The sequence below is a fragment of the Podarcis erhardii genome (genome assembly GCF_964252035.2).
Source record: "Podarcis erhardii genome assembly, chromosome: 5".
Taxonomy (NCBI): Eukaryota; Metazoa; Chordata; class Lepidosauria; order Squamata; family Lacertidae; genus Podarcis; species Podarcis erhardii.
The window spans coordinates 52,098,692-52,114,180 of record NC_138509.1 but is presented as its reverse complement, the minus strand read 5'-3'; the positions used below and the strand labels follow the sequence as shown (position 1 = coordinate 52,114,180).

Genomic DNA, 15,489 nt, shown 5'->3' with positions numbered 1-15,489 from the left:
TTGGCTGACTGCTGGAAATATATTGAACCAAGATGAATGGGCTAATGCGCCATCTTATTATTATGAACACTGCAGAATACCAGTGATTAATTTAAAGCATGTGATATGGAAACCTAGAACCAAAACTGAATAGAAACGAACAAGTCTGAATTTTGCTGTGCAGATGTGGGTGGCTGATAATTTTGGGCACCTTTCCCCATCTACATCTCATTTACTTACTATGTGGAATTGGTCATGTGCCATGAAGATTGTTTCTTTTCCCCTTGCTCTTCCCAGCTTTATGTTGTTGATGTAGCTGTATAGCTAGTAATTTAACAAAATACTGTCCACCAGGTGTGGGAAAGAGCTGATTGTATTGTAATACCAGATTGTTGCTTAATTCATATGCAACATAACCTAGCACATGGAAAGTATTATAAATCTATTTACCATGTGGCTGGTCTGATGATAACATTGTATTAAATTCCCAGGTGAAGCAATTTAAGCAATTGCTTTGCCATGTGTGGCCCATGGAAATTAACTTCTCATATGATTTAGTAATAGGCTAACTTCATTGTTATGCTCAGATTAGTAGTTTAGCAGAATTCTTATAGTTGTGGCTACATGTACTCTGCTACACATGTAAAATTACACACTGGGGTGGTGCTGCAGATCACAGTTCTTAATTAGTTTAAGCTGAATTAATTCATTTCATTTCTAATTTAACTGTGTTTGCCTGTGAATATATTCAGTTCAGTTGGGAAATGTTAAGACTTGGGTCAAGCAGACAGATTGTTTAAAGCCAAATTGCCAGACAGAACTGAGCAAGTGTATCTGTTTGAACAGGGCTTTAAGAGAATCAGTATGCAAAAAATCCTGTTCCTTTACCAAGTGATGTCTGCCTGGAATCAAATTGTTCCTTGGTGTAAGGTCTGTGTATTGTGGTACATTTAAAGTAGCTACTGGAATAGTCTTTGAACAGTCTGAGCCTGCTATCTGTGTTTGTGTGGACTTTTAAGGTTATGGATGATTATAAACCAGACTTTGTGGCTTCTTTGCTCTGTGTTCTGAACCTCATAACAAGGTATAGAAGGTTTAGTATCCAGAATTATGAAGCCAACGTACGCAACTGCATTAGGCTTGTTAAATGGTTATTACCATTTTACTTCCGGATTTGAGGTCACATCTCACCAGGTTTTAGCCCACTTGTATTCGGAATATGAACTTGGTGTAAATTTTCTTCACCATTTGGTAGGATGTGTGCAATAACTGACCTTATAAGCTATTGCACGCACACCATGGTAATGCTTGTAAACTTTTGTGTTCACCAAACTAAACTATGCCTAGAACTACAAAACTCAGCCAGCTGACCAATCCGTTCACTTGAGGAGAGAGAGCATGGCTACTTCTAGGTTGATTTCTTTGGAAGGGCAGTGAATAATGTCTCATATCACCTAGATGGCGCTGTACATTTGGTAGGCATTTGAGTTTGCAGTTCCAGAGAGTTGTCCTAAAGACTTGGCTCATTTAGCGGCTATCCGCTCGGTTTTCTTAATGCTTTAAAAATACTCTTGGTAAGCTGAATTGAGATAACCTTGCCCCTTTGCTGTGCAAAACTATAGCTTTCTCTTGAACTATAAGCAAATCGTATGTGTATTTCTGTGCCTAGTAGAATTAAGCAGCACTTTTGTGCTCACAATGCATCTTGCGCGCACACACACACACACACACACACACACACACACACAGAGTCAGGAGTGCTGGGACGGGACTTGTGTTTGACAGCCCTTTGCTGGGCAGAATCTGTATATAGGAACTCTTAAGCTCATATCGAGCTGCCCAGAAAAGGCATTGGATTACAGAATCTGTAAAGCTTCTGTCTCTTCCAGAAACATACATATAAAGTAGCAGTAGACAGTGGTAACTGACAACTAAGACTAAAAATGTTGACAATTTCTTGATTTGCCTGGTTAGCTTATGTATAGAAGTCATTAACTATTTATAAAATGCATTATGAATTGGGTTCCTTCAAACTGTAGCAGTGTGTGTGACATTTTCCAGCACAAACTATTATGCCTGCATTTGGCTACAGTACAAATTTACACTCAATACAGAATGGTGAAATTAGGAGCATAAAGCACCTTTTAGAATTGTTACAATAAAAGTGAAATCCTATACATGTCTACACAGAAGTAAGTCTAATTGAGTTTTTATGGCTTACTCCCAGGTAAGTGGGTATAGGATTGCACTGTAGAATTTGTTCTACTGCTATTTCTAGTGATGATCTGTTTCACTTAGGGGTGCTAGTAAGATTATTTGAAGTTATTATTTTAAAGACAAATGAGAGTACTGTATTGATATTTTAGCTAGATTCTGAGAGAACAAATGGGCACTTTAGTTCAAAGGCCTGGTCTTTTATGTGATCAATTCATTTTGGGATGAAATTGTGATCAAAAGTAGTATCAAATTATTTATTAATGAATATGGCAGAGTCGGACCTAATTGTAGTCAAAAGGTTTAGTTGTTCTATAAAACTGCTTCTTTTATAATTGAGAGAGATCATGATAATAAAGGGACCGTGACAATAAATGTTAGCTTTGCTATTGATGTAGATTATATTGAACTAAAACAAATTTACAACAAAATCTCCATAGAACACGAAGCTCTGTCAAAACAATATAATTTTTTTTTGCAAAGTGAACAGATTTCTTTTTGGATAGATGCTGTTTTATAGACCCAGTGACCACCTCTAGGTTTTAGAAACTTGGGATAAGGCAGACAAGTGCCAGAAGATGCCTGAAGAATTACTACATACATTTTTTAAAAAATTGAAATTACTTGTTGCTAGTGCTATGTTTTCTTATCTGTATAGCAAAAAGTATATTTCAAATCCAGGGGTCAACATATTCTGGTTTAGCAGCCAGCATTACTTTTCGTAGCTGCATATTTTGTTGGCACTCACAGAGGAGCTCCATGGCTTCATGATCTCTGTTGAATCACCACTGCTGCTCCCATATGTCTATGTGAACTTTTGCACTTGGAAGCCTGTTCTACTTTTGTAGAATCCTAGTCAGGGTTTCAAATTGCACATGGAGTGAACCTGAGTAGAAAAGGCTCCCTGCTTGCAGATGTTCAATCTTCAACATATGGAGAACTGAGGGAGGACTAATATTTTTTATTGATGATGATATCTTTTATTTATTAATTGCTTTCTACACAATCTACTCAATGCAATGTACTATAAAAACTGGGGGGAAACAGTTAAAAACTGAAAAAAACAGCCAATGCAACTAAAACAATCCGAATTGACCCTCCTGGAAAAGACCCATTTAGCCAGCTAAGAAAGCCTTTTGGAACAAACATGTCTTCAGCTGTTTCCAGAAAGTGCAGGTAGTGGGAGCCTGTCATATCTCAACAGGAATGCTGTTCCACCGAACACAATGGCCAGACTAAAAGCCCTGTGCCAAGTTACTGTGGAGTAGGTTTCAGATATCTTTAGAGCTTGTAGCAGAAACTTTCCAACAGACTGTAGTGATCTACTGGATATATAGGAGATATGGTGGTCTCTCAAATAACCTGTTCCTGAACTGTATAGGAATGTTAATACCTATATGTTAGTACCAACACCTTGGCCTGGTTGCAGACTGGGTGTGCAAATCTTACAAGCAAGGTGTGATACACTGGTGACAGTTTGTCCCCACAATCAACCTAGCTGCTGCATTTTGCATCAGCCGCAGCCTCTTGCCTAGAGTCCCACATAGAACACATTGCAGTAATCCAGCTGTGAGGTTGCCAGTGCATAAACAACAGTGGTCAAGCTATCCCATCCACGAACAGCCAGAGATGCTTTAGCAAAAGGCCCTCAAAGCCACTGAGGCAGAAGTTGGCAAAAGGCAGTCTTAGCCACTGAGGTTACATGTGCATTGAGTGACAGAGGTGGTTTCAGGAGTGCTCCCAAACTACACATTTGTTCCTTCAGGGAGAGTAAGACCACATCGAGGGCAGGCAATTTACTAATTTATTGGAACCAGTCCCCAACTGCATCCAGATACTGCATCCAGATACTCAAGGCCATTCCTGCTTCAGATGTAACAAAGAAATATAAATAGGGGGATGATACCCAAGTCTGACACTTTGCTCCCAAACTCCTAATGGCTTCATGTAGATGGTAATATCCCCTTTCATGCAGTGGTAATCTCACGAGATGAAATAAGTACTGTTTCAACCTTCTCCAAAGCCCAGCATGATGAAATATTCCCCAACTCTTCTCACAGGAACTTGGAGAGGGCTGGGTTATTATTTCATGTCACAGTAAAATATACACCTGTCTCTGAGGTTTCTCCCACTAATGCTGGGAGGTGTGTGAACATATGAAGCTGCTTTAAGCCTATTCAGACTACTGATTCATCAAGTGGCTACATTCTAGTTCAATACCATCTACTCTGACTAACAGTTGCTATGCAAGGTATCAAGCTGTGTCTTTTCTAAACCTACATCCTAAGATTCTTTAAGCTGGATATGTGGGAAATTGAATCTGAGACCTTGTCTATGCAAACCACATGCTTTATCACTGAGCTACAGCTTCCTCCCTTTTATGTTGGAACCTGGTGGAATGGCAGTGCCTCTGACAACCAGGTTCATAGACTTGGTCAAATCCCCATTAGTCACAGTACTGAACCCAAGCTACATGTTTTTTGTTTTTTTAAAGAGCCTGCTTACATATGACATTCTTCATGTCCAAAGCAGCCACAATGTAAGCCAGGGTCTGCCTTGGAATTGTTGAGCTCTTACTTACTTCGCCAACCCTTTATTAGGAATTACAAATTCTTGAGCTCTCCTTGAGACAAAGAGGATGCTGGGAGGAAATTGTGGGAAGAGCACACTGCCTGCTTTTTTCAATCTGTCTGGGGTTTTTTCAAAAAATTATCTCATGTGTAATTATGTTTACTCATCTTCTTCTCAGTCCCTAGAGACAATTAGCCACTCAAGAAGAAATAATAAAATAGATAGACAGGGGGCAGTTAGTGGCTTCTGCTTCCCTGTGTGTTTGCCTGTTATCCCCTCTGGCCTTTACTACTTTTCTCTGAGGGAGCTTTTGAATTCTCAAGAGACAGAGCCTGTTTTATATGTGACGTGCTGTGATCAATGTAATGTGTATTTAGGCTGTAAGCCTTGTGCACACATGCAGGCATGCACACATGCACACACAACCATTTTCCTTGATGCAAAAAGCACTTGTTCCTTTCCAAACCTGGACAGTGAATTAAGAGGAAGTTAAACTAAAATCTTTCCCAGCTCTCTCTGTGTGTGCACATACGAGTATACTCTGGTGCAAGCTTGAAAAAGCACACACAGTTAGTCCAGTTGCTTAATGGGCAAACCTATGGGCAATACAGGCTATTTTCAGATCATTGTGGTTGTATATCTGTAATGGCACAAATACCATTGCTATTGGTAGCTATTGACCGTGTATGGTTAAACTTAATCTTAAACTGAAAATCTTAAATGGAAAAGAAAGATTGGATCATGTATTGACATGCATTTGTAACTTCTTTCCTTGTCTGATGTATATCAAACAAAAAATAGGATAATATCATAATTGAGCAATCTATGCCAATTTGTTGGCTTTTTGGTGAAAAAAGAGAAAAACAAAACCCATCTCCATATGATATTCTTGCATACTGCAGAGTGTTTTAGTCCCCCATAGTGATGAAATGAATAATTTAAACAGGCAGCTCTGATACCACAGCCTCTTTAAAGGTTCCCATTTCCTTTAATGCTGTAGAGACTGCTTTTACTTGGTTAATATGAAACTGCTGTGTCTGAGATATCCAAATAGTAAAAAAGGGGTAGGATATGCTATGTCCATTATACAAGTTCTATGGTTTGTATGACTAAGGCTTTAGTATATATACTCTGTTGAATACTAGGGGTTTCATAATGTTAAGGGTGCCACAAATAACCATTGAAATTAAAAGAAGTCTAAAACTTACCGTTTACTTGCTAGGTGAAGTATTAACTGCTTTCTCATTTTGCATTTTGTTTGTAAATTGATCGGCTTGAAAGTTTTTCTTTTGTCTTGAAAGTTGAAAACTGATACACTGTATCAGATTTAAATTCAATATATGCATTCAGATTGAATTGCCAGCTAAATCTGCAAACCTGTTTTCATAGAAGGGAGAAAAATGTAAAACATTGGAAATAAAATTAGTTTACATTTTGCATTTTGAATTCAAACCTCAGCTTTAATCTCGCTTTCAAGGAAGGGTGGGGGGCACCAAATTGTAACAATTAATGCAGTGTGGTAGCTGGAGCACAGACCAGTTCACATGAGGGCCAGGAAAGAGTGAGACCTTTCAAATATTGTGCTTGAAAGTTTAGTTTAAAGCTAGCTTTTTCCCCAGTGATGTTATAATTTTTCAGTTTTTATGTAATAGGTTTTTCATATGCTTGGCTACTGAATGCTGTTACATGCTCAACTTTCATTTGGCATATTCCCAGAAACTAGCTAGGTGTCTTGCATGGAAAGCTCAATGTTAGGATTCCCCAGTTGCCTCATACACCATGGGAAAAGACCAAATACATCAAAAGGATTTTGAACAAAGCTGCAATTTTTATCACATCTAGTTTAATCCAATAAGAATTGCCCGGTATGATGCCTTGCAATCTAATCTGTGTTAGTATCCCGGTGCAGGAGGGAGATTGTTTAATCATGGATGCCTGCTTCCAATTGAGGAAAAGGCAGTGCATCAGTTCTCCCCAAAGCAGCAACTCATGAAGATCTCTTACAGTCCAGTTTAGCTGAATCTCCCCACCCCCCAAAAAGCTAACCCTTGTTTGTCTGCATGCTTTCTTCCCTTTTGGAGCACTGAGTTCACTATGTGATTATAATCAACTGGATTTCAGTCTTTGTGTTCGGCCTTTTGAGACGTAGCAGTTCTTTGTTTAAAAGTTTTTTAATACAGTACAGTATAGGAAGGAAACTGAACAGGATAAAAAAAAAACCTCCCCCGGTCTTATTGATTTGTTGTTTTGATATTTGCACTTCCATTCTTGGTATAGCTATACCTAATATAAAGATTAGATTTTAATTCCTGCTTGCTCTCCCATATAAGCTCACTTCTCTCTGACCTGGCGTATATCCAAGAGGTTCACATAATCAGACATTTGGTTAAACAGAGTTAGGGAAGTGTGAAATGACATAGGGATCATTTGGTTTGAGGGAGGCAATTCAGTGAATGAAAATCAGGATTTGGGGCTTGCTCCTATTGAACTTAATGAGAAAAACTTTTTCTGTGTATGCTGTGCTTTGCTAGCTTCATTTTGGGGAAGGGATTTAATTTAAAGATCCCACCCAAAGTGCTGGTAATTTCTGTATTGCATTTGACATCCTGTTGTCAAAACTACTTTGTGATAACTTTCTTTAGAGATTTTTCCACCAAAAGGGTATCCATTAGAGGGCTCTCGAGGTTTTGAGATGATCAGCCTTGATAGTGATGACTCCGGAGCTTTGCTTGCTCACATTTTTTTCCCTTTCTCTTTTTGTTTTACAGAAAAGGTCACGGATTGCCTACAGTGACGAGGTGCGGAATGAGCTCCTAGGGGATGATGGGAATTCCTCAGAGATCCAGGTAGGATGCTAATCAAGAAGCCCTAGTGGGTGGCTGGAGGGTGAAGGAGGTCATTGGCACACTGGGCTTCTCAAGCTGCTCCTTAACAGCATTAGTAACAACTCATGTGGAAGTGATACTGTTTAATGCAAAGCTGGGGTCTTAATCAACTTCAAAATGTTTCTTGGAGATCTTACAATTTAACCCTTTACCTTGTGATCGCTGTCTGCTATCTTTTCGTTGTTGTTTTTTAAAAGGGAGGATCTTTTCTTCTCTTCTTCTTTATTATTTGGTACTTAAGGAATAACTTGAAACACAATGTTTGCTGACAAAGCCAAGGTCTTCACCTCAAACACATGTAAAAGGAATAAAAAATTACATAATGCAGCTTTGATAAGAATGAAGCATAATTAAATCAACACTGGCAGGCAAAACAAATGAAAATGAGCTTTCAGAATCTGACAGTTTCTCTGTTTCTATGTAGGTTGTCTTCTCTGAATCAGATATTTTTCTCTTGAGTAAAACTGCAAATTATGCTCAAAAGTATACCATTGGAATAGATACAGTTTAAAATACTAGTGTTTTAAGGGAAGAACTATATGCCTGTTAATTAATCTTATTATGTTCAGTGTTCATTACACTGTAACCAATGTCCTAGTAGGATTCCCCCCCATTATTAAAGAACAAGTATTTTCACAGCTTAACACATTATTGTATCTATATAAAGCTTTAGCTATAGTTTTTTTTAAGACCTGTTCCCAGGTTTGCCTACTTTGAGACCTTCCTACATGAAGAAGTTAATTCAAACTTGACAGAATTAGATTGAAGTTTTAAATGCCTAATAACAAAGAAATGGTGTGTGAAGTTAGAAGAAAGTCTAATATTAAAGAAAGTTTCTTACTGATTTCAATTTGAACTTTCCTTTCATAATGTTTCTAATTCTAAAAACTTCGTAATACTTGAATACATTTGTATGTATTAAATTATTGTTTCTTTTAACATATGGTGTTAGAGAGCAAAGTTCTGTACTTGCCATATGTTGCATAATACATTAAAATTAGCTCGTACACTTAGGATATAGCCTAATTAAGGACCCAGCTACTGCTGATTAAGAACTCTTAAGTTCCATTGTATTGTAACAGAGTTATGCTTCATTCTCCTATTGAAATCATTGGGATTATAAAGCATATAACGTTGACTAGATTGTGGTCCTGCCTTTATAGCCTACAGCTTCTTAATGTGCAATTATTTAATAAGGGTATTGTCCAAACTCCCTATAAGTTTGAAAGATATTCTAGAAGTGGGCATCATTTTCAGACAAAAAACATTGGACATTCAGATACCATGGACAAAGTTCAAACCTCAAAAAAAGAGGTTTAGGCTCCTGGATTCAAATTCTATTGCTTGTTTTCAGATTGCACAGTAAATTACATGTGACACCAGCCTTGAAAGAAAAGTTATGATAAAAACTTGAGTTTAAAACAGAGTTTATTCTTTTGTAGAATAGTTTTTTTACTTTTGTTCTCAACCTTTGAGGTTGAAAACTACTGACTGATACTTTTTACGTATGTCAGTGATATATTTGTAGATTGTGTATTTATGAAAGGAGGAAGAAACTAATTGAAATTAATTCAAGAAATATTCTGTGGCAAACGGTCAAAATATATACGCAAGAAAATATTGTTTCTTCATTTTCCTAAATATTAACATTATACATATACCCTAGTTTGCCAAAATTGACAGATTTGTCTTTTTCGGTGCTATTTTTCTAGAAAAAGAGGTGCTGGAACTAACCATGAATGCATCCCTTGTTCTCTTATAATGGCAATGGCGCCCACCTGAGAGGTGCTGGGACTGAGTTCCAGCAAGTTCCAGCTAAATAAAAGCCCTGGTTGTCTTCCCTCTCAGGGATATTGGGCAGTATTCTATAATACTTTATTTCTTGTTTCATGTTACTAGTAAGACTATCCATAATGAGAAGCACAATTATCAATCTGTATTACTCAGCTCTTTTGGCGCCTAGATTTAGAAAGCCTTATAGCTTTAGCACCCAAATGATATATGTAAAGTGTGAAGAATTTCAATATGCCCAATGCTCGGATTCATTTCTGTAACACTAGTGTAGAACACCTTGATTTATATATTAAAAGTCGTGGATCTGTCAAATTCATTTGCTGCTGTTTGACCGTTTAATCAGGTTAAGGTTAAATTGCAGAAATGAAAGTGGTTTGTCCACCACTCTAATCCCCAAATGTAACATAAATCAATACATAAATCACTGAAAAGCAGATGCTGCATAAAAATAACTGTCTTGGGTTTTGGCAAAGTAGGAGTATTGACCTCTTCACACCACCTGATAAATATCTGAATAGAGACTTAGCCAAGAGAGCTAGAAACTTCTAAAGTCAGGGAGCTCTAGATCAGTGTCAGTAATATTAAACATATTCAGTTTTTGAGAATGTGAACTCTGTGTGTAATACATTTAAGCATATGTGATTGTGAGGAATATGTTACCTGTTGATTCACTCCGTCTAGTGGTTTTTCAGAGTTATACTGGTATAACTTTGTTGTTCTAGTACGTATACCGAATTGGATATCAAATAATTTGCGAATGACTCTTAGTTGGAAACAATAAAGAATGTGAAATATTTGAAATTCTGTATTGTGGCATTTTGGTTCTGTGCTGTTGACAACGTTGTCTAAGATGATTTTCATGATTTGTTGCCTACTTTAAGGCAATGGCAGACCCAAGATAGGTATATTAATGTATGTAAAAGCTGCTATTCCCAATCTGTGTTTTTTCTCTGTAAAAAGAAACATCCTTGATAGGGATAAATGGCTTTGGGCTCACTATATTCTGGATTTAGTTAATTTCTTGGCTTTGTGTTGATTAATTTTCTTCCAATTTAAATCGAGTGAAACATAATCAGATGTAGCACATTTTGCAGTACAAAGGCAGGAGGGAAAAACCGGGTGGTTCATAGTTGGGTTATCTTTTCCCTCCAGGAGCACACTTTACTAATTTATAGTAAACAATTAAATGTTGTCCATTACACATCACAGAATGAGAATATATATATAAACAGTGTAGTATTTTAAGCACTCTAGTATTTTTAGCTGGTCTTTGTAATTATGTCTGGCTGCATTCATCAAATTGCTTGAAAGGCCCAGTTGCTTCAATGCATTGCTATACAGTACTAAGTTGTACCTTCCACTTAATATTTTGTGGTTACTGGAGAGGGTGGTGGGTCTGTTGTTCAGAAAAAGAAGCATATCATTCATTAATAAATTGTTTGCTTGCAAAAATATATTGGGTATTCATTTGGTATTTACAAATTCCACAGTGTGATATAAAACCCTGTTTTCTTTCTGAAATTAGATTTGTTGGGCTAATGTGAGAAAATTCTTAATTAGACTTTTCCAGTTGGTCTAAAATGGAAAAAAAGTACATCAAGGCAGCATATATGCTACCTATAGAACATAAATATTTTGTGGTGATATGGTTACCTAATTTTTGACAACTAAGCTCTGATAATGTAAGATTTGGACTTGCTGTGCATAAAGTGTGTCAAAACTCAAGAAACAGACCAGGGGGTGAAGTTGGTCAATTTAATTCCCCAAGATCTAAAGGAGGTCTGTATCACTTCATATAGCCCTGGCAGAGCAGATCATTACCAGTCACAAATCTGTTCGTTACATGCCGAGAGTTTATAGCAAAATAAATAGACTGTCATCACAAGTTCAGAAAATTGTGTGTTCGACCCACGATAATGTGTAAAGGGCGTTTAATAGAGTTCAGCATTTATTCGTTATCTGTATGCGGGCAGAGACGGCAGTAGCGTTATCAGCTTCTTGGGCGGGGGGGAATTCGGTAGTTCTCCATGTCACGTGACGTGCCTCACAGACGTGCACACACTCTGCGACGCAGTTTTGATTCTACTCACAGCAGAAGGCTTAGCCACAAGAGATTCCACTGGTTCAAACCAGCGTAAACCAGATTTTTTTTTTTTTTTAGTCTACAAAGGAACAGATTACCGCTTGTATCAAATTGGAAAAAAGGAGAATCTTTGTTTCAGAAAATATGCTGATTATCATAACCTAAAATGGTGGCTACACACATTTTAATGCTGTTTGAATTTGACAAGCTTTATATGGTACATTTTTAAAATAGCAGTTGCAGAATTTCATCGAGTGCCATCATTGTTAAATGGGGGGAAATCTTTTGTTAATTTGAATGAATTTCTTTCAGTCATCATTTAAAAAAGAAAATCTGCCATTACTTAGCTTAGTTGCAAATTCTATGCAGAGCTTAAATTCAGCCATGCAGCACAAACAAGATAGAACATTTTTTTTTTTGGTTTGCGACCTATTGAAAAAACAAATGTGGAGCATTTTAAAACTCTCATTGACTGTGGCAGAGTGTCATGCCCCAAATGGTCTCTATTGCAGGAAAGTAGTTTTAAACTTTGGCCCTTAAAGTATCACAGCCAGTTGAGGAATGGTGACCTCAATGGTGTGGGGGGTGGGTGGGAATAGTGCTGCGAGAAGTGAGGGGGAAGCAAGAAAGCAAATGTAAGAGTGATTCCTAGCAAAGGGCTTTAAATTTTAGGGCAGGTGGGATGGGGATGGAGAATGCCTGTGTGTTTACTTGATAGCAGATCCTTGGAAAGCTTCTTTTCTAAAGAGCTATTAACTGCAGCAGCTTGCTTTCCTAGTGATCAGAAGCACCATCTCTTGTTTTGTTTGGCAGCGGTACATCTTTTAGTTTTAGAGTGACACCTAAGGGGGCATCTTCCGTTTCTTCTTTAATTGGAAACTTCCTGACTGTAGGAAAAAAGGTTATCAGTTTAAAATTAGTGTATAAATTGGTGTGGTCAGTGCAAAAGTGGCAACCTTAATTGCCAAAAGAAGGCAGCCACAATGAGAGCATATTCACCCTTGTTTAGTAGCTAGCCATCTTTCCTTCTGCATTTGTTGCAAATGAATAGGTGCGCTTCTTTGTACCCCTGGCTAATGTTCTAAATGAAGAATATTTTGAAGTATAACTGACTAGATCAGTTGAAAGGATCCCTGCTACTGTAGCTTTAGTAAAAGTAGGCAACTAAAAGGGGGGAGGGTTAGCAGTGATAATAACTTTGGGAGATAAATTCTGTAAAAGATAGTGTAGTCAAAATTATGTTATGTACAGTAATTCTGTACTATTACATTAGTTAATTTGTTCATCCATTCATTTTTAACATAAGTAATAATATGCTAAATTGCATAGGCATATTATTATTTTTTAAAGTAGCTGTGTTAAAGTAGAGCAGGCATTTGCAAGATATATACAATCTAACTGATGCCTCAGTAGCCACTTACTATAGTTATTCTGATCAAGATAATATATGAGAGAAATAAAAAGGCAGGTGTCAGTACTAAAAAACAGAAAAACATTCTGAAAACTTGTATATACAAAATCACTTCAACTGTACTATCTTAGAAGAGAGGAATACAGTAAACTTGTTTCCCCCCTTTATATTATAGACTTCTATGAAGTCATTCCCCTTTATTTCATGATGGTGTCTTAGATGTGGTTTAAAAGAGAATTTCACACTATTCTCTTTGTTTAATGTGACAGTGTGAGAAAGTGATCTTTATTCGTTCAAAAAACTCTGCATGTAGTCTATGTTTAGGTTCTTTTAATGTGTTTGTCTGTGATTTTTAAATGCTAAACATGTAAACAGATAAATTGTCAATGTTAATTCTGTATCCTGTCACACAACTGATCTTTCTTTCCTGCCATTTCTTTCCTTTTTATCTTTTTTTGTGCGTTCATGTTGCAGTTGATAAAATTACGTGAAGAGGTGAGTACTTCCTTGCTTTTTGTTGTCTAGCTTTTCCTTTAAAGCTGGTTTTCCAAATCTGAAGTAGATCTTTTTGGTCATTGTTACAGGGAAATAAGTACAAAGCAAAAGATATTGATTACACTGCTTAAAAATGTTCCAGCACTCTCTTTCTTTCTCTTTCTTTCTTTCTTTCTTTCTTTTCTTTTTTCTCCTATAATAACTATACACTTACATGGGAATCCCTAGATCAAACCTTTAAAATTAACATTCTTTGATAGCACAGAGAAAGGGGATAATTTATAGACACTGGAAAAAAGAAGGAAAACTACTATTTGATCTCTATTAGAATACCATGATCTAATCAGATCCTGTAATGATATCTGCATCACACAATCTTTGATGGAGTAAATACCTTTATATCCCAGCATTACTATAGAAGGTACAGTGTTAGGGGTGGGGGAAAATCTCTGCTTGAAACAGATACCAGCAATACAGCAGTATGTATACCTGCCGGCATACCAAACAGTATGAAAATACTGCATGCATGTTGAAAATAGAAGCCAGGTAGATGTACACTCAGTTGTGTCTCAGTATTTATTATTTATTTGTGCATATGCTGTAGAGAATGCAGATCAGAGTTCCTTTTGCTTGCACCCTATGAAATGACCTGAAGTGGCAGCAATACGTCTAAGCAGATATGAAAAGCACCTGATGGTCATTTCCTGACAGCCACTAGCATATATTTTTTTAAGGTTCCCCCTCAGTCTTATTTTATAGTACAGCAAATGCTTACACTATTATTTGTGTTTTAAAAAATCAAATTACTTTCTCTTAGAGGTTTGGTATAGTAAACGTTGCTAGGGAACCAGTTTTCTTAGGTGGCTGTGTAGTGACACCTCAGATTTCCTAGCAGCGAAAGAGTGAACACAGCAAACTCTGCTTGTTTAGTCTTGCGGTTGGTGGATGACACTGTTGATACAATCTAAATGTGTTTAATTCAAAAGAGGTCAGAAGCAAGGGGCACTTTCAAGTGCTGATGCTCATACTTGGAGAGAACGCAAGCACATGTAGTGCAAGCAAAATTCAGAGGAATTCTTGGTCTAAAGATTTTCTTATTAGATTAAGATTATTTGATGAATCATTCACTTTTAATTCCTGATTGCTATTCAACTTGCAGCATAAAGGTTTGATGTGATGACGAAAGTATCACTATAAAATGCAGCCGAACAAGCATGTCCTTGCGTTCTTTTCTAACTTCTTATTATTAATGTAGCATCATCAGTGTACATAGTGCTTTGCAGAATAACATAAGCAAAAGACAGGCTTCTGCCCCGAGGAACTTACAGTTAAAATTTTCATGGAGAGAGAATGGAAGGAAGGAAAAAGATAGCAAAGGCAGAGAAGGGAGAGGTATGGTAATAGGAAATATATGGATACTTAAATCACATACTTGGGTTTTATTTCAGCTCTGGAATAGTCCATAGACCATAGTAATTGTACAGTTCTTTTTTTAAAAAAAACACTTAACATGGTAAACAAGACAAAACAAATTCCTTCCAGTAGCACCTTAAAGACCAACTAAGTCAGTTCTTGGTATGAGCTTTCGTGTGCATGCACACTTCTTCAACAAGCATATGAATGTCATGATTTCTTACCTGGCCATTTCAGACTAGGGTTCAACTTTCATAGAAGACATACATTCTATAAATACAAAGCTAAACTTTTTCCTGAGTATGTATGCATATTTTTTATAATATATAATTATAAGTTGTAATAAAAAGCAATCATGGAAATATATGTGACAAGGCTAATTGTAAAGGGAAAAATCAAGGTTTATTAATAGATCTTATAATTAAAGTGGTTAATTAGATATAGACAATAATCCATTTTAAATTTTAGCAGACTCAAGGGGAAAAGTGGCTTTTGCTGAATACCTGGACTACTTTTTTGTCAGTTTTTAAAAATGCCTGTCATGACATGTATTCTGGATTGTATTTCCTTGCTGTTGGCTCACTTTGTAAGTCCTATCATTTTGTCATTTTCTTGCTACATAATATTTTGGGGAGCATATTAAA

The 15,489-nt window shown here is 36.8% G+C and overlaps 1 protein-coding gene across 4 annotated transcripts in view; it reads left to right on the top strand.

Moving 5' to 3' along the window:
- Positions 1-15,489, top strand: part of VTI1A (vesicle transport through interaction with t-SNAREs 1A) — a 234,652-nt gene that overhangs the window by 35,089 nt on the left and 184,074 nt on the right. For 2 of the 4 annotated variants that reach the window (XM_081863101.1, XM_081863099.1), the window contains exons 4-5: positions 7,533-7,610; positions 13,412-13,432. In XM_081863101.1, the coding sequence (XP_081719227.1) occupies positions 7,533-7,610; positions 13,412-13,432 (99 nt within the window). The remainder of the gene's footprint in view (positions 1-7,532; positions 7,611-13,411; positions 13,433-15,489) is intronic. The other 2 variants (XM_081863102.1, XM_081863100.1) reach the window with 1 other exon arrangement.